Here is a 22,611-nt window from a genome sequence, read left to right as displayed (position 1 = left end):
ACAACCACTTTGGTGGAAACTACAAAAACAAAAGATGGCGGAAAGTCACTGCAATAGGTACTAATACAGGCACCCGTAGTCTTTTACTGTTACTTATAAACCTTTTAGGCTGCGAGGGTTACATTCGACATGCGGATTTATTTAATAGGCATTTTTCTATCAATTGCTGTATTAGTAGAAGTTTTTGCTGAGGATTATTATGCACTTCTTGACGTGTCTAGAGATGCTACCGTTGCTGAAATTAGAAGAAAGTTTAAAAAGTTGGCTTTGAAACACCATCCTGATAAAAACAAAGTAAGTAGACTGAAAAATGGCATGAAAGAATTTAACATGGCCAGCATTCTCAGTCAAAGGAAGAAACTAACTTACTTACTTAAGGAAAATGCCGGTATTAAATACAACAAATGATTATTTTTACCGGTGATTTACTTCACCATGAACTTTGCTGGAAATAACTGATCTGAAACAAATTTCCACGAAAAATGCCCTCATGGAAACGCGCATACCATATTTAAACGATTAAAAGGTCAATTTAGTTTTTCTCTTTGCCAGAAGTTGCCGCAGGTCTTTGTTAGCACAGCTTGAGGTTTTCATCGTTTTCTCGATTTGCTGTTTGTAGAACAAGCTAATAAATTTTTGAGAGCTCTTATTGTGAAATATCAGTTGTAGTGAACCCTTGAGAATTCTTTCAAATGCACAAATCGTAGCAATTGGTTTCCTTGTATTACTACTTTAATGCTTTTAACATGGATTGGCCCATTATTTGAAATCCTATGAAACCTATTATTTGAAATTATATTTGTTTAGCGGCCAGAGCGAAGCCGAAAAACCAGTGAAATCTAGGAAATATCTTTTGTGAATCTTGATGAAAAATGAATATGGTTCATTAACAGTGAACTAGTTTCAGAATTTATTTTCAAGAATCTTGTTCTTTAATCATTGATCAAATGAAGATATTCCATCTTGATTTTAAATTTAACGTGAATTTCTAACATCATTTGTACCTATTATAAAAGCTTGAAAATAATTTTTCATCTTACTGCATGTTTTAGGATGATCCATCAGCCCATGATAGGTTTACAAAGATTAACAGGGCATACGAAGTCCTTAAAGGTTTGTTTATTGGATTGCGCTTATGACTTGAATTTCAGAAATCTTTGTGTGTTCAATGACATTTAGAATGCTTTTTCATAAACATATTTCAAACTTACTTATGAGGATATACTTTATAAGAACAATGTATAGCAAGGCATAGATATTGCAAGTTGTAATTTTCAGAACAAATTTTACCTATAATTTTTCCACAATTTTTTCTGTTGTTCCTTTTTTTAAACAATAGATGTCTTTTCATATTTGTAAAAGTATTGGTCTTTGATAGACAAAGACAAAGAGGATATTCAATGTTCATCTGTTTGTTGTCTTCTTATCAATCAAAAACTTTATCCTGTGTCAGATATTCATGAACATTTTCTCAGGCTCTTCACAAATAGATCATTTTGTACCATAAATGAATGCTGGATTTTTTTTTCAATTTTTTAGATGAAGAGTTAAGAAAGAAATATGACCTTTACGGTGAAGATGGTTTGAAAGATGACCATTTCAGTAATAATTATCAAAGCTGGGACTATTACAATAAAGAATTTGGCATTTATGACGATGACCCAGAAATTCTTACTCTAAGTCAATCTGATTTTGGTGAGTAATCTTTTGACAGGCTTTTCTTGACTTTTCTGGACTCTAGTGTTATATTTGAGTCACAGTTTCTGAATTATTTTCTCAGTAATTATTACTTGCTATCATTGAAATTTGTACAGGATTGCAGTAATAATAAAGCCTTTGGGTAATTTTAATAATCTGGACAATAATCTACCTGAAGAATGTGGATCACCTGCACTGCCGTAAAAATCTGAGACAAGCTGGGAATTGCTATCTTCCAGTTCCATTAATTTCTTCTCAGAATCTTTAAATGCCTTCTAATATTAATTGGTGCAAGGATGGCTCATTGGTTAAGGTTGTGGACTGTAGTCTGGATCTGTCAGATTCAATGGTCTGGGGCTTCTAGTCCCTAGTTTCTAGACCAAACTTTAACATAGAGTGAAGGGGGTCCCCATCAAAGGGTATAGTAACATAAAGAGGAAGGACCAGGACAATGGTTGATAATGGTAGCCTCACAGTGTCCTAAAAGCTACTGTAGAATGCTAGGTAGATGCAAATATAAACAAATACAATCAAATATTTATTTGGTTTTGTAAATAGGATTTCTACTATCTTGAGAGTATTTGCTATGAGTTTGTTTGCTTGCCATGCAATTTTGTTGGTTTTGGCAGAAAGAGTTGTTCATTGTTTGGTAGGATTTGGCAGAAATTGCAGCAGTATAGTTGATTGATCATTTCCAGCAAGTAGTGTAATGTTTGTATGGGAGTTGCGAACCTCAGTCTATTTGGAAGTGGGTAATGGAGTGAAAGATTTGTTGGTAGATTTGAGAACCTTTGAAACTTACAAAAGCAGGTATGTCCACTAGACTAAAAACTAAAACTGCTTCCAGTAATACCTTAACAGCTGGTTCAGGAGCAATAGAAATGAAAGCAAAAGTCAAATATGTCCTTAAAATATTGCATTCTTTGTGGCCACTGTGTTTTTTAAAAAAATTGCAATCTGCCATATATTTATGATCTAAAGGCAGATGCTGTTGAGTATGAAGGGAATAGAGTGATGAAATTTCTGGGACTTTTGATAATTTGAACCGAATTCTGGATAGATTATCTTCTCAACTTTTGGAAGCCAGAATCAATATCAAAGATTTTTCATTCTTTACTTCTTGCCAAACCACAGCTGACAGTGTTATTGAAAGAGCCAAAATTCATGTGGTAGTAACTCTTCTGTGTTTTGAAAGAGTTTTTGTCAGATTTGTAAAGTATTTAAGAGATAGTGTTTTTTCTGAATATCTATATATGTATATATATAAAGACGCTTTTCCGTATCTTTTTTGATATGCAAGGCATGCTGGTTTTCCTGTAAATAGTGTGCCGTTATCTATTGCTTGCAGCCACAAAATGATGATGACTCAACATCATCAGCAGGCCAATGATCCAAAAAACTATTATCTCATTGCCAAAAGGGAAGTTGGCACAGCTTTTAGCAAAAAAACAATCAACCCTTTGTGGCATCGTGTAATTTAAGATACGGATATAACGGCAATAAAAATTTTGATTGGTAAAAATGTATTGCTATTGTCAATAATGCCATTGTTTTTCTTCGCATATCAGGGCCCTGTGCTCCTACCTTGAAGTTGCCTTCACAAGCACACTACTTAATGAACGTCCAAGCACAATCCCGAAAGCGTCCAGGCAATATCGTAAAAGTCTAAATAGCACTAAAATAAAGCCAGATTATCCAACCTTTTTTATTTTGACTTCACAGAGTTTCACAGCCAACGTATCCAATCTGGAACTCAGGTTAATAGCTTAACCAACTGACAAATAACCAGCAAAGAATTAATTTATGAAAAGAACGCTGACTATAGCACATATAAAATGTAGTGGTCAGCGGTGCCAGAGTCAAGAGAGGTACACTTTGCAAGACTTCAACTTCCCTGGTTTTGTCTGAGTGCCCTGAGACATATACAAAGCAGGCAAAGATCATCTATAACTGGCAACAGCTGCTCAGCTTGATGTGAAGTCTTCTTTCTATTGACTCTAGAGCAGGGGTGTAGAGCTAGGGGGCTTGGGGGCTGAGCCCCCTTGTTAATGCCTAAAGTTAGCCAATTTCTACTTTTCCTGCTGTTATTAGCAACAATATGTGCAAGAGCCCCCTTGTTATTTTGATAGCCCTACACCATTGCTCTAGACGGACTTGTCAGTGAAGAAATTAAATGCATCTCTTATTTTTTGTGGCAACAAATAAACAAATGTTTGTGTTCAAAAATAATTTATCTATTTTAACGTATTCATAACTGTCTACAACAGCATCTAAACAGTACCAGTATTCTTCATACACAGCGACAGGATACCTACCTTTAATGGAAAAAATTGATTACTGGTTGTTCTTTAAAGTTATTCTTAAACTTTGCAGACCTCTCCTATTTCGTGTCAACATTAAAATAGATTAAACTATGGGACATGAAAGCATTGCCTCAGATTTTCAAAATCTATTCTAGATGTTTTTTTGACCACCCTTAAAATGCCAGGTTTCTAAAGTTTTTCTTGCAACCACTCATATTGGCGTCCTTTACTAAACCTGTCCATAATCTTAATGGTTTGGCTCCACTATTTTCAAATACATTTCACCGTCCCTGATATGAAGTGTGTAGTACATAAAAATGTAAGGTTTTTAAATTTTCTTTGTTTGCTTTTCAGAGCTCTCAGTGATGGGATCTGAAGATGTTTGGTTTATAAATTTCTACTCCCCATATTGCTCCCATTGCCACACTCTTGCTCCAACTGTAAGTAAATCAATCCAGTATTGTCTCATTAACTCTTCAGAACAAAGTGCAGAAGATATCAAGTGAATTTGTTTGCTTTATAGAAGAATTTATATGCAGCAGCTCAACAAGTGGATAAGATAAGCTATCAGAAAAGAAAGCAGATAAGAATTTGGGGAGGGGTGGCAATATGCCATGTCCATAGACCAAGTAAGAGAAGGAGGTAATAGGTATACCTACAGCCAGTAGGTATGGTTTTCCAAAAATGGATAAGTATATACAATAAAGGTTAAAAACGTACTCGTTAACTCTTTTATGATCAATTATACCATGGTCTGAATAAGAATATATTTAAAAAACATAACATCAAAAATATAATGTACATTGGAAATGCTTTCTTGATGTCTATGAAGAAAATTTTGTATTTTATATCTCTTATGTTAAGATAGCAGTCATAAGAATTCCCAAAGGCATGTTACAAGAAAATAGTAGTGTATAAGGAACACCGCAACGCGACGAGAAAAAACAACAACAAACACACAAATAAGTGATGGCTAACATTTCGCCCCGGCATACGGGGCTTCGTCAGATTTTATCGATTATTCGCCGCAAGATTTCCTCCGGAGACCGTCGAGCAGCCTGCTATCGTGGCCCCTCCTTTATTCGCACACTTACAAGAAAATGCTGTGTCCAATGTTTATTTATTGATCTATATTCACTCAGATAACTTTTTGGTATAACTTTTCATAGGAGAGTTTTGATACATGAAAGATTAAACTTTTGTTGGGATATATAAACTGCTTTTACCCATATTCTTTAGAAAAAACCTCAACAATATTTTAAAATGCAGAATCTTCAGATGGAAAGGACCTCGTCAAGCATTTTAAAGAGCTCATTCTCAAGCCTTTTTTCCCGGTCTCTGTCTAACATCATTAGGAAACTTCAAATCTTGGAGCTCGTGATGTGCTACTGGATTTACGTTTCAAAATTTAAAGGAGTAAAAACACAAGTCATTGTATTAAGTAGCCATGGATTTATGTAATAACTGGTCTCACAAACGTATAGTGCCCCTACTCGGGTCAGTTTTTCCAAGGAAATTTAACAAAATCTAAATTCAAGAGTCAACTTCTTAGTACTTACATGCTGCCATCTAATGACCAGACTCTGCCATCTTGCAGCACTGACTACATAAAGTGCTGCAAGAAATTCTAGCTCCAAAATGACCGTATCTAAGACTTGATGCTGCAAGGGGCTGTTCCTTTCACATAACCCCTATTTGGAAATGATGATAATATCGTGTACCAGATCATGTAGTATGTCAAAGTAATTCATTTTTCAATATGTGCCTAACCGAACCCAGAAAACTTTAATATTCTCTTGTTGATGTGCAAACTGCAAACCCCTTGTGTCGACTAGCTGCTAAGGCAAAACATTTAATTTAGATGATGAATTTACTGTGAATAAGCAGAATTATTTAACTGACATTTAAGTTTTGTAAATACAACTAATGAGTTCAAAATCTTAACATTACTGCAAAATGCAAAAATTTTTGCGACTTCAGACGTCCTTTGATTTTGAATCTTTTTGCATTTACCTCAAGTTTTAGAATATTAAATTCAAGTAGAGGTTTTGCTTCCAAGTTGCAGTCTCATATTGAATTTTCACAGTGAGCATTAGAGGCATTCCATTGGTACTAAAGTGGCTTAAGCCGTTTGTCATTAACTATTAGCTAATCGATAAGCATGTGAGTGGTTTCAGGCTCGTTGATTGGTCAATTGTTGATTGACAGACGGCTGAGGCCACTTTAGTATCTGTCGACTGCCTTTGAGGAATAAACCTATCTTAGCTTACAGAGCAACGCTCAAGGCTTCTGCGAAAATGTCTCCAAAAAACTTGTTTTCTGTTTTCAGCTCCAATTTTAGATTCCTTTTCAAATGGTTATCCTTTTCGACTTAATAACTTATTTGCCAACTGAAGGCTCACAGAGATTTTTGCATATGTAGTTTCAGCATTTTTCAAATATTTCTCTTCTCCATCTGAAACGCAAATAGAACATGACCAGAATAAATTATTCTTTGCAGCGCCAAAAAGATCTCACAAGTGTACAAGTTTTCGGAATTTGTTTACTGTTGCTTTAAAACGAGGAGCCATATAATTCTATTTGTTCTTGACGATAAATATTTTAATCTTATTGTAAGATTAAACCATTCTTCCAGCTACGTGTAGAATATCAACCAGGGCTCGACGTCTTACTGTCTTTACTTTTCCCAGATTTCGTAATCCAGTCTTCAAAGCTAAAACATTTAGCAGTAATCTGAAAAAACCGCAATTTACCTCCTTTTTCAACTATTATAATTAGCTGGTTCTACTTCAGCAACTGATGTAAGAAACGGTCCAGTTACTCAGGGAGCAAGGGGTTGAGTCAACTTGCCTGTGGCAGTTAAGCGATAAATGTTGGACTTTGTGGACTCAACCGAGTTATGGACTTTAGATATCCTTAAAAAGGCAATTCTTTTGGGACATATAGGAAAGCTTGGTTTCAATTCTCCTAAAACCGAAATTTTCTCTTCGTTTGCTTTCTTCCTATTCTGATTATATTTTTTAACTTTTATCAAACCTTAGGCCTGGTTCAAACGTCGCGCCTCTCATGTGCCGAACCTAACTCGAGAATTAAGTACATGAGGGGCGCGACGTTTGAATCAATTTGGTACGGCAGATTTAGTTAGGAGCGACAGACTAGTTTGGATCGGCAGAGCTTGCCGAGCTGCACGGCTCCAGCACGACACGGTTTCAAGCGTCGAACTTGTCACGTACCGAACTCAATGCATAATTATATTTAATTTATTTTCCTTCCCAGAATTCATTTCTTTCTTGGAGGGCGCATGCGTTTCAAACAAATATTTGAGATTGCGCGCCTTAACCAAGATACTTCATGTAATAATCCTAAAACCCATTTGGCGCGACATAATTAAGTTCGACGTTTGAAACGGGAGTCGCGCTAAACATGCTCAAGTGTCGCTCCAAACAGAGTTAGGTTCGGCACATGAGAAGTGCGACGTTTGAACCAGGCCTTACTTTGTGGACCAGTTGTTCAATTTTCGAAACTTCTTTTGTTCTGTTTTAGTGGAGAGAAGTTGCAAAAGAACTTGATGGTATCATTCGTATTGGCGCAGTCAATTGTCAGGACGAGTGGGGCTTGTGTACAAGTCAAGGAATTCAGTCTTACCCTTCCCTCAAATTGTACCCGACGGTATTCAGCGTTTTGTCTTCTTCATTGCTAACCTGCCAACTTAAATTGATTACGTTATGTCTAAAGGCCTCGTTGCATGGTCAGATTTTTCATCAGTTACCCACCAGATATTGATATCCATAAAACGCTTCAAAAACAAGTGCAATTGGAACTGATTTTGCTAAAAAAAATTCAATTTGATTTGTCTCCAATTTGATATTTACTTTTCTTTAGCCGCATGTATCACTGATTTTTAACTTCAACATAAAAAATCTCACTCAGTCTTAATGATATGAGGCCAGCTTTGCCACATTGAAAAACTTGTTTAAGCGTGACATTCAAGAAGCCTTTTTGGTTAGAGGCTCATACAAACTTGCTATACCGCGCAACAGCAAATGATTGAGCACTGTTGGTACCTTATCACGTATCTTTCGGTATTCCGAGTATACCTGAACTGATTTTATTTTGATATTTTATTTCTTCAGAGATCTTTTGATATACCTCCAGAAAGTTTAGTTACAAGTTAAAATATGCACGAAGGTTTTACCTGACCTTTTGATTTTATCTTGCCAGATGTCGTAATAATATCTGACCGTGTAACTGGGCCTCTAGGTACCTTTAAATTAGAAATAGCCTGCCTCAGCTTTGGAACTTCTAGTCTTGTCTGTTTTGTTGTATTTGGTTAGACATTAACAAGTGGTTCCTTTGGCAATTTGCAGAACCAATGCCTTGTTTTATTATGCGCATTTTGGAAAACGATTGTTAGAATGAATTCACAGTGAAGCGTGAGTTTTGGAATTTCTCTTCATTTTTGCGACAGAAACCTGCAATTTCGAGAATTTTCGCATCATTATAAAAAGTTGTTAGAGAGAGAGAGAAATAGTTTACACCTTCGATTAAGCTTAGTTTTAAAACTAATTTATTCCCATATAGTTTAACTTCAGTCTAGCTATCATAATTTTTCTCATGTTTATTATTGAAATCTTTCACCACAGGGCGAGTTCTTTTATGGACACAAGACAACGGATGAAATCGTGAAGTTTGCTTTGGATTCAGTTGAAATTGTCGTCATAAAGCTTACGTCTGGTTTGTTTCATTTTTCTGGTCTTTTGCGGCTTTTATTTTCACTGATTGCATTTTTTTTGTCTTTTTATTTTACCTTATTCCAAAAGAACATATAGATTTATGAAAGGCATAGAAAGGGAAAAAGTATACCATTGTGAAAGCATTATCAATAGAAACGGAATTAGTTTTAAAGGTCCCATTTAACGATTTAGATATAAATTTGAATTTGTATTTTCTTTTTTTTTAAAATTATCATCAATCTGTGGCTCCTACGACTTTTTTCTTTTGCAGATAATTTTAAAGAGTTAAATGATCATTCATTGCCTTGGCTAGTCTCATTTTGCTCACCGGATGAAGGTAAAGAACAATCGCGAACAATTTTGCATGTCTTCTAAGAATGTCTATGACTTGATAAATTTTGATAATTTTAGTCAAACTAAATCAGTATTGTAGTACATATTAAGTTTGTTTTCGTTAACGTATCCAACATATTGATTATATCCTTGAAGTCATAGGTATTTTGTATTTTATGAATCGCAATTAAGCAAGTTTGAAGGGAGTCACGCAGTAAATTTTATAGACAGAAAACGTTTCTTGGCTGTTTGCTTTTCTTTTCAATATAAGTGACGAAAACGCTGTTTCCAGCATCAGCTTTTGTGTATTGACAAGGATTTTGACGTTTGAATACGGAATTAACACTATGGTTGTAATCTATGTAGAGTTTGATCATACCCTCTACAAGAAAGACATCCCTGCGATAAAGTAGCTAGATAAGGGAAGATGATATCAATAACATATCAAGACAACACTTAGATTCTATTTCAGGGAAATTCATTAGTGTTAAAGTCTTAGCCAAGAAAATATACAATGCGTTAATTCCTTAGGGTTTGCAAACAACGTGGGCTGCTTCGTTTGTCCGATTCTCGCTTAAGTTAGTGGTTTCCTTATACAGAGTTAATGTGCATTAAGTGGGTGCTGGATTCTTCTGCGAATAAGTTGGTTTCAAATTCAGTGTTACAGGCGGAGTTAAAATGAATCATTAATCGCAGCAGCAAATGTATTTTACATTTTCATCCTTTTAGTATCGTATCCATTTGATAATCATCTGATGACAAATTGACTCTTTTGAATTATACACGTTGGTTGTCACGTGGGTTGTGGGCAAAGCCAAAACAAACCCGGAATAACTTGCAGAGGTGTGCAACATCTGCTGAAAGAACTCTAGAGAAATCGTGATATTACTGTGCAATAACTGTGCCTTTTGCTCATCGCCATGTTTTCGGTTAATTGCGTTTGATGCCTAATTTAGTTTCAGCAAGTCAAGCTTTGATTATTTGCAAAATCAAGAAGTTACGGAGACTATACAGATGTTTTTTCTTAGTTCCCTATTATCTTTCGTAGACTGCCTGTCTGCAAAAACGAAAACAAAACTTGCTGGAATGCTTGTAAGTCCTGAATTGTAATATTTACGAAATTTTGATGTAAAGAATTGACGCCCCCTTCATTAGGCCGTTCTTCATGGCTCTACAGCAAACTCAATGGTGTTTGAAAATCTGGCTTCTGAAACCCCTCTAGTAAAGATTTCTTGATGTCTTATAGACTCTGCGTTTCACGCCAGTGCGATAAGACTGTTGATTTTCGACGAATAATAATCGATGATCCATCATCCGAGTATAAACCGCTTTTCCTGAACTTGAAAACTTTGCCATTTAGATTAATGTATTCTTTTTTTCCGAAAATATTCAATTTGATGTCTTAGATTTTGATTAAAAAAATCAGTCAATGTTGACCGGAATTCATAAACTTCATTAAATAGAAGATCAAATACAACAGTAACATAGCTGATAACTTAGCTGATAGCTTTTTGCTTTTTCAATTCTTTGCATTTTTCCTAACTGGAGTTTTCGCACAGGACAATCTTGTGCAAGTTCTTGACGCTGATTGCTCAAGTGAACCTGATCTTTGCAAAAAGCTTGGTCACATCTCAGGCGTGGTTTATTACCCAGTTGGTAAAGTCGATAAACAGAGTGGATCGGTAAGTTTTTTCAACCTTCTTCACGTAGTCGGGACTTTCTGTCAAATGTTGATGCTTATCTGTCAAATCGAAGAAAAAAATTCTGTGAAAATTGAGTTATTATAGCTAAAGTTATTGACTTATTCAAACTTTTTTTTATCAATTTCAATAAAAGTGCGTTTTGATACACTATTCCTTTTTGTAATTCAAGGTTTAAAATTGTGACTCTTTTTGTAGGTTATTCATAGTCTGGTTGCTGGAGAGATTTTGAAAGAAGTTCTTACTTTACTCCCAGAGCCAACAGAAGTAAATGACGAGAGTTTTAAGGTGATCTTTTATGGCCTATAAACATCTTGAATTTCACTTGTCTTACCTTATGTTACTCTGAAGTTATCAATTTTTCAATATATGGTTTGTAGCTTTTTGGTGCGTCAATTTTGATTAGCACAAAATGTTAAAAGATCGAATTTGTAAGATTGGTATTGACACAAAACAATTTGTAGCTTAATTTAGATTTTGAAATGATAGTACTCAAATTTTGCAACGCATCATTTTAATTTTACCGTCGCTCTTCGTTGCTAAGTAAACACTGTCTTTTAGTATGAGTTTCAGTTTCCATGTGTAGCAGAACAACATTTTGGAATTAGAGTAAGACTTGATATTTTCACCAAATGGCCCTAGAAGTGTACCATATTTTCTATGTTATATCGTGTTTATTATCCCCCCTCCCCCTTGTTGGTGACCCGATGCTGATTAGGATCTCTTAAATACCTTTTCAAAGAAATTACCCGAGAGCAGCTTAAAATGATGTTTTGTAAACCCTTCACTGTAATGTTATTGGGAACTATGTGACTAATAGCATTCTCCTCAGTTTTACTCTAGACTTAAAATTTGCACCAACTGAGTGTTAAGAAAAGCAAGTTATACAGAACGCAGAATGGAAGACTTCTTATGTTTTTCTCACATGCTATTCCCATGCACATCCCTTGCCCATAAATCCTTTCATCTTTGTCACTATAACTTTAAACTAATTAATCTACCTACGTCAGTAAATACACACTTATCAATTACGCCCGGCAGGTTCTTTATCCCTTATTTGCTTTTGCTGCGTAACCCAAAACGACCTAATTATTCCAATATCAATGTTGGATTTCACTTCATTTGTCCGTTTTTTCTCAGAGCATTTCAGATGAGATTGACAAAGGATCAATTGAGCCATGGCTCCTTATATTTTCAAGTGGAACAGGCAAAGATGATTCTTTTCTCGAATTAAAGAAAATTTCTGCCCTTATTCCACATGTGGAGGTAATTATCAACAATACTGCCTTTTCAAACAGGTTTGGTGTGATATTTCTGTTTTCCTTTTTGTTTGTTCAGTTATCATTAAAGTTTATCGATCTTTCAATGTTCCTGCTAGCGAAATTTCTTTTCAAATGCCTTGATTTGATTCTCTTCCATCTGTTACTATGTTGATAGCCTTTCGCTAACAATTGATTTTACTTCTTCAGCTTGGGACTATAGACTGTAGGAAGAGCAATAAATTATGCCAGAAGTTTTACGTTACTAAGCACCCATCTGTTTTGTTGTTGAAGAAAGGAGGCTATGAATGGCATTATGGTAAGATTTCTACATGCTTTTATCAAACTTTGCTGATAAATTCCAACCCTTCTTACTTTGAAGATCTATCAGTTTTGAGGAATATCCGTTTCTGTTTTAGTTTTGAGAAGTACCCTCTTAGTTTTGCCACCATTTCTTATATTTTGGCCACCATTTTTAATGGATAATGTTGGGTAAATTTCCTATTTTTTGTAAACAGTGTTTTGCTCTTTCTATCAATGTTTCAGGGAGTTAATGTTTTCACAATTACATATCATAGTCCTTCTGCTATTCAGTTTATCTTTTATCAAAGAATATGTATGATATAGCAATCAGAAGCTAGTCTTTCTCTTCCAATCAATAGAATGATTGTTTTATTCTTACAAACTTTCTCCAAGGTCGCTTTACCGCTCATGATATTGCAGTATTTGCAAAAGACAGCTCTACATCAAATGTTAGAGCACTCACCCCTGATGACTTTCCAAGTGCAATGGATGACAAAGGAAGATATTTCATCGACTTCTTTGCTCCATGGTGTCCGCCGTGTATGAAATTGCTTCCAGAATGGAGGAAAGCTGGTCGCCAGATCGGAGACAGAACGGCAAAATTTGGAACAGTAGACTGTACTGCTCACAGAACGTTGTGTCAGAACGTAAGTCATCGTATTTATAGTCATTTAGGACACAATATTACATACTGTGTTAAGCTTTTCGTAGTTCTATTTCATATATTATGTGTTACTAGAAGAGGGTAGTCGGCAACAGCAAATGACAGTCTGGGTGAAGGAAGTTTTCCAGATATCCTAAGCTGGCAATTTGACGAACTTTCCTTCAGTTTTAAATGTTGAATATCAAAATGAGAGCAGCTCTCGAAGTTACGTTTTGAGAAATGATTAACTCAGAATACGGAATATGTTAAACAATAAATTTATGTGTCTCGTTCTTCGCTTCTTGCTGATTCACTACAATTTGAACAAGTGATATTTATTAAGATGGAGAAACAAAATATAAGAGAAATGAAACAACTGTATCAACCTTCAGTCGTTTGTTTTTCTACAAAGTGTCTTCAGTTTCACTGAAAAAGTGTGATATCTTTAGCATTTATTTATTTTTGTGATTCAATCAATTATAAAAACGAGTTTTGCAAATTATACTAAAACCTGCAAATTTTTTGAAAGTGACTTTCACTTTCTTTTATACTGAAATATTCAGAAAAGTCGTTGCATGAATTTGGCCTTTATTTTATACCTTCAATCCAGACATTTTTTGGAGAAAAAAATAGAGATGCAAGTTTATTACCCTGTTTTACAATCTACATAGATAAAAAGTGGCTAAATGTAGGAGAAATAAAAATGGAAGAACTGGTAATAAATAGAGATGTCTGGAGCCTTTTAGTGGCAACTGAAAGAAAAACCTTAGTTCAGTACAGCCCGATACTTTTATACACTTTGTCTAATGTCATTTATTACACAAATTTAATTCACTCGTTAAAAAGTCACGAATGAATGTAATATTTTATATCAATTACTCGCTAATTTAATATTTTTATGTTTTAGCTGAATATCCGATCGTATCCAACTTCAGTTCTTTATAATGACAGTCACCCGCACTCTCTTTCTGGTTTTCATGCTGCAAATGATATTATTGAGTTTGTCGAGGTAAGATTTCTGAGAGATTGAACTATAATTGTTGATTCACCAGCAAGATAAATTGCATGAGAAATTATCCTACGTTCAATTATGGTCAAAAATATATCTGCAGAAAACTGCTTTGATTAATGTTTTGAGAAAATATCCCATAAAACGTGTATTTGAGATTATTATTGATCCAGACGTTTTCTGTTGATGAGTTTTGCAAAAATTTGAAAAGCAACTTCCTTACAGGAAAAAAGAGAAAATTTGGGAAAAAGTGGCTACAATTTTTCCCAGACTTTTCCTGACTAGTTCTTTCCCCAATTTTTTATACCCTTTTCTGTACTTGGGACTAAACTAGTATATTTTTCATAGTTGATGGTTAGGCTTAAAAGAAAATTGTTTGCTTGGTTTAAATTTAAGTCAGAGAAAAAAGTGCTTATGCCAATCCGGGAGAAATGACTAAATTTCCCCCGGCGTTTCTTTACCACGAATTTTTTTTTCCTAAATAAGTATGCCTCAACCCATTAAAAAATAGACTTTTTTTACCTTGCAAATTTCTCTGCAATGATTTGGCAATCCTTTGTCATAACAAATGCAAGTCGATTACCTTGAATTCAACAACATTTAATTAACTTGAGCAATCCATGTACACATATTGTAATTAGCACAAAATATGCTTTTCGTTTTATTACAAATAACTGAATGGTTACGTGAAGAAAGTGAAAAGTAGGCATTGTTGTTTAGGTTTTTTTGTTTTTCCTGCCATCTTGCGAAGTGAATTTTATCTTATTTTCACGAGTAACTATCACTAAGTCAGTATCACCAAGTATCGTTATATCACTCAGTAAGTATCTATCTTATAACAATTAAATCATGAAGATGTTATTAAACTAGAATTTTTTTAGTTTCTTTTTATAATTTTATTCATTTAAAATATCAATTCAAATTCTGTTACTTAGCGTCTTTGCAGTTACGATGCCAGTTGAGGAATTGTTGCTAGTACAACATTGAGTGTAACTGTTTTCTAAGATCTTCAATTCATAGCAGCTTATTATGAAGTGGTGACACAGGTGGACAACAGTATTGTCTCTCTTTTAACAAAAGTTTTCTTTCTGTTGAGAAACTTAATTTTCCAACATTTTTTTGACTGTTAATAATATTTTGTAAAAAGGTCGCAACATCCCATCTTTTCCTGCCAAGGTGGCACAATAGAATAAACAACTGGCTTAATGTGTATTTTGATTTTGCTGATCGCTATTACAGCTGTTTAGTATCAGAAAATAACTATATTAGACCACGGTTTTGCTCTTGACAGGACATAATACACCCAGTTGTGGTGCAGCTAACACCGGAAACATTTGAAAAGTTTCTTGTGCACAAACCACAAGGTGAAATGTGGATAGTGGATTTTTATGCTCCCTGGTGTGGCCCATGTCAACAACTTACTCCAGTGTATCGCAAACTTGCAAAAGTAAGTTTAAAAATCCCTTCTACATGTGTCAACAACTTGGTGAGATGATTTGTTAGTTTTGTGCTGGCCTGTTTTCAAAATTTTGCTCTACCATCTCAAAGTTTTTCTTTGTCTCTCTGCCTCTGCTGATGGCTATTGATCAACTGATTAGCTTAATCATGTTTAATTATTTTATGCTATAAATTTTTGTTTGATGATAACCGTTTAGTTTCATTGATTTCCCAACTGTAAGTTAAATTATGTGCCATAATTGTTATTATGTTATTCCAAAGTCCAACGAGTTCAAATCTATTCTAATTTTTTTTCGATTGTATTTTTTCATTCGTAGAAATTTGAACTATAAATGGTCATGATCATACACTGTTATCTATAAACCTCTTATAACCAATTAATTTCGATGATAAAAAATAATCATTTTCGTTTCCTGTAGGAATCTTTTTCCTTTTATTAAAGCATCACATGTAGTTTAACTTCTGTGTTTTTAATCCTAGATCAAGATTTAATTTTAATTAAACATTTTGATTGAAATTTCAAGAGAATTTTAAAAGTAACTTGTTGCCTATCTGTTACTAGAAAAATTCCTGAGATTATGTTATAGATTCCTTTTCTCCATGATTAAACTGGCATGCATAGGTTCCTAAAAAATTATCTCTATGAAATGAAAATGAAAATGAAAATACTTCTTATGTTACATTTTCTCAAAAAACCAATTGACAGAGCTCATTTTTCTGTGTTCCCAGCGCCTGGAGGGTGAGGCCAAACTCGGAATGATCGATTGCACAATGCATCGGCACCTTTGTCAGATGAATGACGTGCATTCGTATCCAACTGTAAGACTGTACCCACCTAGCAGTGCTGGATCATCTATGTACATGTAAGTGTGAACTTCATTCAAAGTTATTGCCCTGCTCTTCATTCCTTCACCGTTGTATTCTACTGCCCACTTTCTTGTTATGTTGAGTTATAAAGATAGGTTTGATGTACATCGAGTCATGTATAGTGTAATGTATATTTTTCCAAAACAATTTTCAAGTCTCTTTAAGATTCCACTAGATACAATTTTATACACACTGATTTTTTCCGTATTAAAAAACGCAACATCGACTTCCATTCTTATCATGTATTTTATTATGTTAAACCAGTGCCATATTTTACGTCAAAATTTTCTAACTGTGCCAAATGTGTTATCATTTTTGAAAAATGGCCTAAGCTAGTGGAAACTAATATAAACTGTGGTGCAGGCATCCTCTCAAGCATTTTGTTTTCCTGTCATTATTGTGTTGCCGACATTCTTGCTATTTACTATAATATCATGACTTGATACTTTTGGTACCAATTATTTGTTATTTTTAAGACGTTTCGGATCATTTTTGTGCCATTTGGTCTCATAACTGCTACTTATTAGCCACTACTCATTTGATAGAAGAAAAGTTTACTACCCTTTTAACATTAGTATTTTGTTTTGAAGTTGATACTTTGTACTCTTAAGGTCGGGTGAATGCCTGAGAATACCTAACATTTTCCAATATTATTGCATTCTACTGACTATTCAAAATGTTATTACTTCTGGTTACAAGACTTCATTGTTAGAAGTCAAGGTATATGCAGTGTGATATTTTCTTCTGGGGTACCGTAGATTTTCATGTGACTTTCACAGTCACAATGCGTTATTATATGTGAATATTGATCTTCTGGGTTATAGACGACATCAGGGTTGGCGTGACGTTGAAAATATGTACTACTGGGCCTTCCAATACCTTCCGTCGTTGGTGGAACAGCTTGACTACTATTCCTTTTTCGATGTTGTAATCAACCAGATGGATGCATGGCTTGTTGATTTCTATGCTCCTTGGTGTGGACATTGCACCCAGTTTGCCCCCGTCTTTGAAAAGATTGCAAAGGTACTAGCAAAAGTGGCTGTTCGATATTGGTGGTTTTTAATTTGACAAGATTATATTTTTGATAAATTCCAGCCATTCAATGTACGCAAAGAAGTACTTGCATAGTTGTATAGTAGTACTTGCTTGTGGCACAATTATTTATTAGCCCTCTGAAAATAGTTTACCTTGCACATTATATAAGTTTTTTAATGAGCCTTTAGGAAACAGAGATCAGAAATGCCCGAACTTTCTTGCTACAATAAATGAAATAGGAACTTTTAATGAAGCTCCAGGCTTCTATTAGGGCTGTCGCTTGATAAAATTAAAGATAATTAACTTCATTTGAAACAGTAACCAAACTTGGCCTGTAGTTCTGTAATGGCATTGGCACTGCAGCGTAAGATTTTCAGTGCTTCCAAAGCAAAAATCTGAAAGCTTGAAACGATGTTTGATCAAACGAAGCAGGTTATTTACGAAGCAAAAGTTATACTTTCCTTCTTTAACTCAAATCATGTTAATTATGTTGCTGTTGTTCAGGTTTAGGCCCTGTTCATGATTTAATCTTTGGTTAAATTCGAGTTATGAATTTAATAGCTTCAAGTTTCATTTTGGTGCATTATCTTCACTTTACCGTTGTTGAAAATGAGAAATTATTAAGATTGTATATAAAATTAAGTGAGATGGTTTCTTTACCAAAAAATCCTGTTACTTTGAGAAAAATTTCGAAATGGCGAGGTTTTTTTTAGTTGAAGTTTCCTTTTGAAATCATTTGCTTTCGATATCACATCACGTATTTTTGGCTGAGCTTGTAATTTACTGATGAAAAATTATTGAAACCCAAATTAGCCTAATAACAACAAATTCATTACGACGTGAAATAATCATTAATTGTTTTTTCGTTAGCGTTTGTCTGGCACTGTGAAGGCTGCAAAGGTGAACTGCGAAGAAAACTACAACCTCTGCAGAGAGGCTGGCATCAGGGCTTACCCATCTCTACGCTTTTATCCTGGGGCATTCAAGGATGGTATGAGCCAGGTACGAAGAATGCAATGTTTAAGTAGAGAAATCCTATTGTGCATCTTATTCTAATGACCGTTTTCAGGCCTTCTCTCGTACGTGACTATAAATATGTGGTCATTTAAAAGCACAGAACAAGTGCATTTAGAGTTTTACCGAATTTTCCAAGCATGTTGTCTGATTAGCTGAATGTTGGAAACTTTATAAGAAGTATTCTCATCTATTTTGTTTTTGCAGCCAATTTTAGGAACGGAACTACCGACCCACGAATCCGAGAACCTCGTTGATCGGACATTAAAGTTGCTAGAAGACCACAAAAAAGAAAAGTTGGCCGAAGAGGAAAGAATAAAGAGGAAAGAGGTGAGTATCTTGTGTATAGGGGAAGAGTGTGTAGTAAATTGAGTTGGTTTAGATGTATGTTAATGTTGATACTTTAGATTTCTCCACTTATCCCTTAAACTAGAGAACTGAAATTTTAAATTTTGTTGACTGATAGCATTTTCTATTTTCCAGTCTTTGAATTGAATGCTATTTAATGTACATTTAATTCTAAGCGGACAATCAAACTACCCAACCAAGAAAGATGAACATGCACAATTTGGTGTACGCCTTAAATAGATAACCTATGGCGGCAATGTCTTTCCAGTGTTTTTATTGAAAATTCCCTTTGAATTTTCTGCGAGGCACAATTCTGTACTGAATTATATTGATACAGAGTGCATTCTTATCAAAGTATACCATTATTAGCAGCACTATACTTCAATGCTCTCTTTTTGTCATCTTCGATTTTGCATTTCATCATTCTTCTGAGATTTTTTAATTATCAGTTTAGTGGACATTTTCCGTTTCATTTTGGCACAGAAACTTAAACTTAGAAAGATTGTCTTAAGATTTTTTTTACGTTTATCCTCAGAATCAAAAGCTACGAGACGAGTTCTAGATCGTGCTATGAAAATTCTTACAGGAAAGGGAATGTAGCTTTTTATGGAACCAGAGGCTACCAAACTATTATCGAGGAAAAAGCGCAGAAACGTACGACTTCAACAATTTAAATTGCTTATTTCTTACTGTATTAAATTTTACGAGAAAGAAAATATTAATGATGGTTGTTGGAATTTTAAAGAGCATTTAGAATGAGAGGAATTCTACAAAGGAAGGTAAAGAGAAGGAGGTTTAAAGAGGGTTATTCTTGGAAGATGACTTTAGAGGATCTGTTTTTAGAACGACTCCACAGCACATCTTTATTTTAGACCGGTCCTTTTAATGAATGCATTTATTAAAAAGTGGAACACACTGTAAACTTGGATGTTGTGAGATATAATAGATTCTAGATCATATCACTGTTATCCATATCATGTTATTTAAAGATTTAACCAATAGAATTGAGAAATGTCAACATTTTTTACGTCTACCCTTACTATATTAATTTCATTTCAAAACCTGCAAATTATGCGAGTACTGCCGAAATAAGGCAATTTTTGCTCGTTCAAAGTATAATTTTTGCAGAGCAACAGACAGAAAGGGAGAAAAATATTGTTAAGATTTTTTTAGGGAAACACTTTCTCGTGCTTTATCAACTCTGCATTAATTTACGCAGATACCTATTTATGCAGCCCATTGCTTGACATAGTTTGGAGCACAAATGTCTAATAATTTAATCTTTTGCTACTTAAACTTTTGATAACGTTTAAATTCTAATAAATGTTCAAAAAATTTATAAATAGAGATTGAGAACGTGAGCACCTTTGCAGTTGAGAATATGGATGAATTTTTACCACAAACTTTTTACTATATATTTATGTTCAACCACAATGAACGGCAATTTTTCCCTAGAATTACATATCGAATGTATGCACAAGATTTTATGTATACTTGGATCGGAATATCAAAACTTAGTGTTGATTGATTTCGTGTCAGTGGAAGCTGTGCTGATATCAATAAGAACTTATAATATTTTTTTCCTCCTGTTTTTTCTCATATGAACATTAAAGAACTTTTCTAATTGACCAGCAGACTTTTGAGCAAAATACTTTTTATTTTATGATGTATTCTTTCAAAGTTACAATGAACTCTAGCTATTCGCCAAAGCAACGCACAATGATGGCTAATGCCACTTACCTAGAAGAGTGTATTTTACTTACACTGAATATTAGTATGTGAGAGGTTAGGCAAAAAATTATATCTGTTTGGTTCGATTTGGTTGAATGGTAAAAGATTAAAAAAGTCTCTAAAACTTTTAATTATAAAGTTTTAATCCAACCTAGACTGCACTGTATATCTCAATCATGCATATGTATTTATAACTTTAGAAACATTGAATCCACACACCTAGAATGGCATGGTCATTATGGAAGAGGATGTTTTAGATCTATCGTCATCATAAATCATGATTCAGAATGAAAAATTTGCTGAAGTTAAAACTTTGATACAACCTTGAATCTGCATCAAAAGTTTTAACAGGCTGCAATCGAGATAGATTGCACCAACCCTTTATTTTCATGCTTTGATCTAGCTTATTATTAAAAGCTTAAGTGGATTTAAAAAAAAATTTGAATTTCTAAGGTTAGAAATTCCTTGCAACTCTGTTTTTTAGAACTAAAACAAATTGTTGCTTGTTTTCAATTATAATATATATATTTGATATATTCGAGGGTTATGCGTTATTTGGTGTATACAACAAGACGGTTCTAAGTTGCTACTCCGCGGTTCACGCTTAATATAATCATAATATGATTATCGGTGTCGATCACTTTATGACCGACTAGCAAACAGTATTTTTCATTATTTAATGATTTTATATATTTTTTGCGACTGATATTAAGTTACATGCTTATACCAATTAATAACAAAAGGGTGTCATAAATTAGATATACACATAAATTATAAAAAGTTAACGCCTAAATTTTACAGTGTTTAAAATATAAAAAATAGAGGTTTTAAAAATTATTTGATTTTATTATTTTTTCATCAAGTTTTCAAATTTTATTTTTCATATACCTTTTTCTATAAATCTTACTCGATTTATTTTTGTTTATATAATTTATATATTCCTTCCTCTGGCCATTGGCCATGGGGCGGCGATCTTTTCCTGACTCAGGTTTGCCATGAAGTATCTAAAAACCGAATGGAAATAGGATGTTTAATTGGCAGATAGGAAAAGTTCTTGAAATTCTAGGTGGAGATTTCTCCGGAAAAGGTATGATATTTTTCAGAAAAAAAGCAAAATTTCTTTAGAACGAACGGTTTTTTATTGATGGAACTGAAAGCACTGGTCTTGCTTTAATAGACTGAACTAAGCTTATAGATTGGTAAAGCATATATGGTGCTGGTTGAACAAAGTCAGCTAGATTTTCATACTGATCAGCGAATGTCTTTTCATTGTTTTATAAATCAGGAAATCGATATAATGTTACCTTTCCCTTGAATAATTATATTGTCACTATAAGTATCGCAATCTAGAACATCTCTAATGAATGTTTCTTGAGTGATGCAGCCTCTACTGTTTAGTTTAAACTAAGACGGCTTGCTGTTGAAATCATGTTATTAAAGCAGAGTAAGTTAATAATATCCTTAAACCATTTTCAAGTGCTATGATAGTACAAACAAACAAACAAACAAGGAAACAAACATACAGACAATTCAGAAAACCGACCTTGATGGGGAAAAGGAAAACATATGAAGACAGATTACAACAGTCACCCAGTCTATACAGCTGTAATAATTTTTCTTTACTTTTTACATTTATTGATCTAGCAATTTGTAAATGTAAAGAAAACAGCTCTGACGTATAGAAAACCGTCCAAGACGCAGTCAAATCGTCAAATAAAGAGATGAATTGAATTTTTCGAGTAGGCCATACACATATCTGTAAACATCATCTCAACTTTTGAAGAGGGAAACTATATTGAATTGGATCATCTCCTTTTTGCAAATTGCCTCTATCTGCTTGTGGTGATGATGTATACAAACGCGCCCTCTTCAGTGGAAGGGATTTGTCAACGACTCCGCAGCTGTTTGGTTAGTTGGCCTGGTCCCAGAGAGAAGCTTTGAAATGCTTCTATCTGAATTGACTTTGAGCTAAAATAGCAATCTCATTTCACAAGCTACGTTGTTATGACCTGCATATCTTCGTATGTTGTGTCCAAGAACAAAACATTTGATATATGCAGTTGTTTTTTGTTAAGCTTTTTGAGGATAACATTAAAAATTCAAGACAACAGAATGACTCCGTTGGGTGCCATATTGGCCGGAGCCTTGCTCTATGCTCATCTCGATTGGAGGGCGAC

At 34.2% G+C, this 22,611-nt stretch overlaps 1 protein-coding gene across 1 annotated transcript; it reads left to right on the top strand.

Moving 5' to 3' along the window:
* LOC135681429 (endoplasmic reticulum disulfide reductase DNAJC10) lies at positions 1 to 19,715 on the top strand. The gene is made up of 20 exons (XM_065195908.2): positions 1 to 294; positions 1,053 to 1,113; positions 1,540 to 1,695; positions 4,356 to 4,441; positions 7,545 to 7,670; positions 8,645 to 8,735; positions 9,006 to 9,071; positions 10,116 to 10,159; positions 10,627 to 10,749; positions 10,966 to 11,055; positions 11,908 to 12,033; positions 12,237 to 12,345; positions 12,723 to 12,976; positions 13,880 to 13,981; positions 15,273 to 15,428; positions 16,169 to 16,302; positions 17,131 to 17,329; positions 18,212 to 18,343; positions 18,563 to 18,685; positions 19,239 to 19,715. Exons 1-20 carry the CDS (start codon positions 130 to 132, stop codon positions 19,263 to 19,265), a joined length of 2,370 nt encoding a protein of 789 aa, XP_065051980.2. The 5' UTR covers positions 1 to 129; the 3' UTR covers positions 19,266 to 19,715.
* Positions 19,716 to 22,611: the final 2,896 nt, after the last annotated feature.

The sequence above is a fragment of the Rhopilema esculentum genome, chromosome 12 (genome assembly GCF_057945365.1).
Source record: "Rhopilema esculentum isolate cy_ngs chromosome 12, ASM5794536v1, whole genome shotgun sequence".
Lineage (NCBI taxonomy): Eukaryota > Metazoa > Cnidaria > Scyphozoa > Rhizostomeae > Rhizostomatidae > Rhopilema > Rhopilema esculentum.
Note: the sequence above shows the minus strand (reverse complement) of the source record. Positions and strands in the feature narration are given on the sequence as shown.